The sequence below is a fragment of the Penaeus monodon genome, chromosome 34 (assembly GCF_015228065.2).
Source record: "Penaeus monodon isolate SGIC_2016 chromosome 34, NSTDA_Pmon_1, whole genome shotgun sequence".
NCBI classification, from domain to species: domain Eukaryota; kingdom Metazoa; phylum Arthropoda; class Malacostraca; order Decapoda; family Penaeidae; genus Penaeus; species Penaeus monodon.
This window is the reverse complement of record NC_051419.1, coordinates 20,415,045-20,415,873: the sequence shown is the minus strand read 5'-3', so window position 1 is coordinate 20,415,873 and position 829 is coordinate 20,415,045. Positions and strand designations below refer to the sequence as shown.

The following is an 829-nucleotide window of genomic DNA, read 5'->3' as shown; positions in this document are numbered from 1 at the left end:
CAACTCCCTCTACTCCATCCCTTAGAATGCTACCTTGAGGACCGATGCAACGGCTCAACATATTTCTACAACAACACGTGTTTGGATGTCGAGCAATACTGCAACATTGCAAACCTAACCGCCTTTAATGAGACCACTTGTATTCATCCCTTTGACGACAACATCACAACGCCAGCCAGCGCCGCCGTAGACAAAATCTCGGCCAGTGAAGATTTCTTTAGGTGGGAAGCAGCATTGAGAGATGTTTCTTATGGGGAGACTTGCCTAATGATGCGTGGGGACAGACCAATCTCTGTGGGGTGACTCATCTAATGACAGCTGGGGAAATACCGTCTCTGTGGGGTGACTCATCTAATGACAGCTGGGGAAATACCGTCTCTGTGGGGTGACTTATCTAAATGACAGGTGGGGAAAGACCGCTTTTAAGGGGAGACTTTTTAATGGTAGGACCGGTTTGTTGGGTGACTTATTTAATAATAGGTGGGAAAAGACCATTTTTATGGGGAGACTTACTTAATAGTAGGTGGGAAAGGAGCATTTTTATGGGATTACCTATTTAATAGTAGGAGTGACTTATCTAATAATTAGTAGGAAAATATCATTTTTAGGGGGTGACTTATTTAATAATTGTGGGAAGGGACCGTTTTTCGGGGTGACTTATTTAATAGTAGGTGGAAAAAGAGCGTTTCTATGGGGTGACTTATTTAATAGTAATTGGGAAAGGAAACTTTTTATGGGGGTGACTTATATATTTGTATGTGGGAAAGAAGTGTTTTCATGGGGTGTCTTATTTATGCTTAGCTGTTGCTTTTAAGAGAAGGCTGCTATA

General features: G+C 42.1%; 1 protein-coding gene across 1 annotated transcript in view; it reads left to right on the top strand.

The window, feature by feature from the left end:
- Positions 1-829, top strand: part of LOC119594640 (sodium- and chloride-dependent glycine transporter 2-like) — a gene marked incomplete at its 5' end in the record, with an annotated part of 12,016 nt that overhangs the window by 6,661 nt on the left and 4,526 nt on the right. The window contains 1 exon segment of the mRNA XM_037943689.1: positions 26-221. Coding sequence (XP_037799617.1) covers positions 26-221 — 196 coding nt within the window.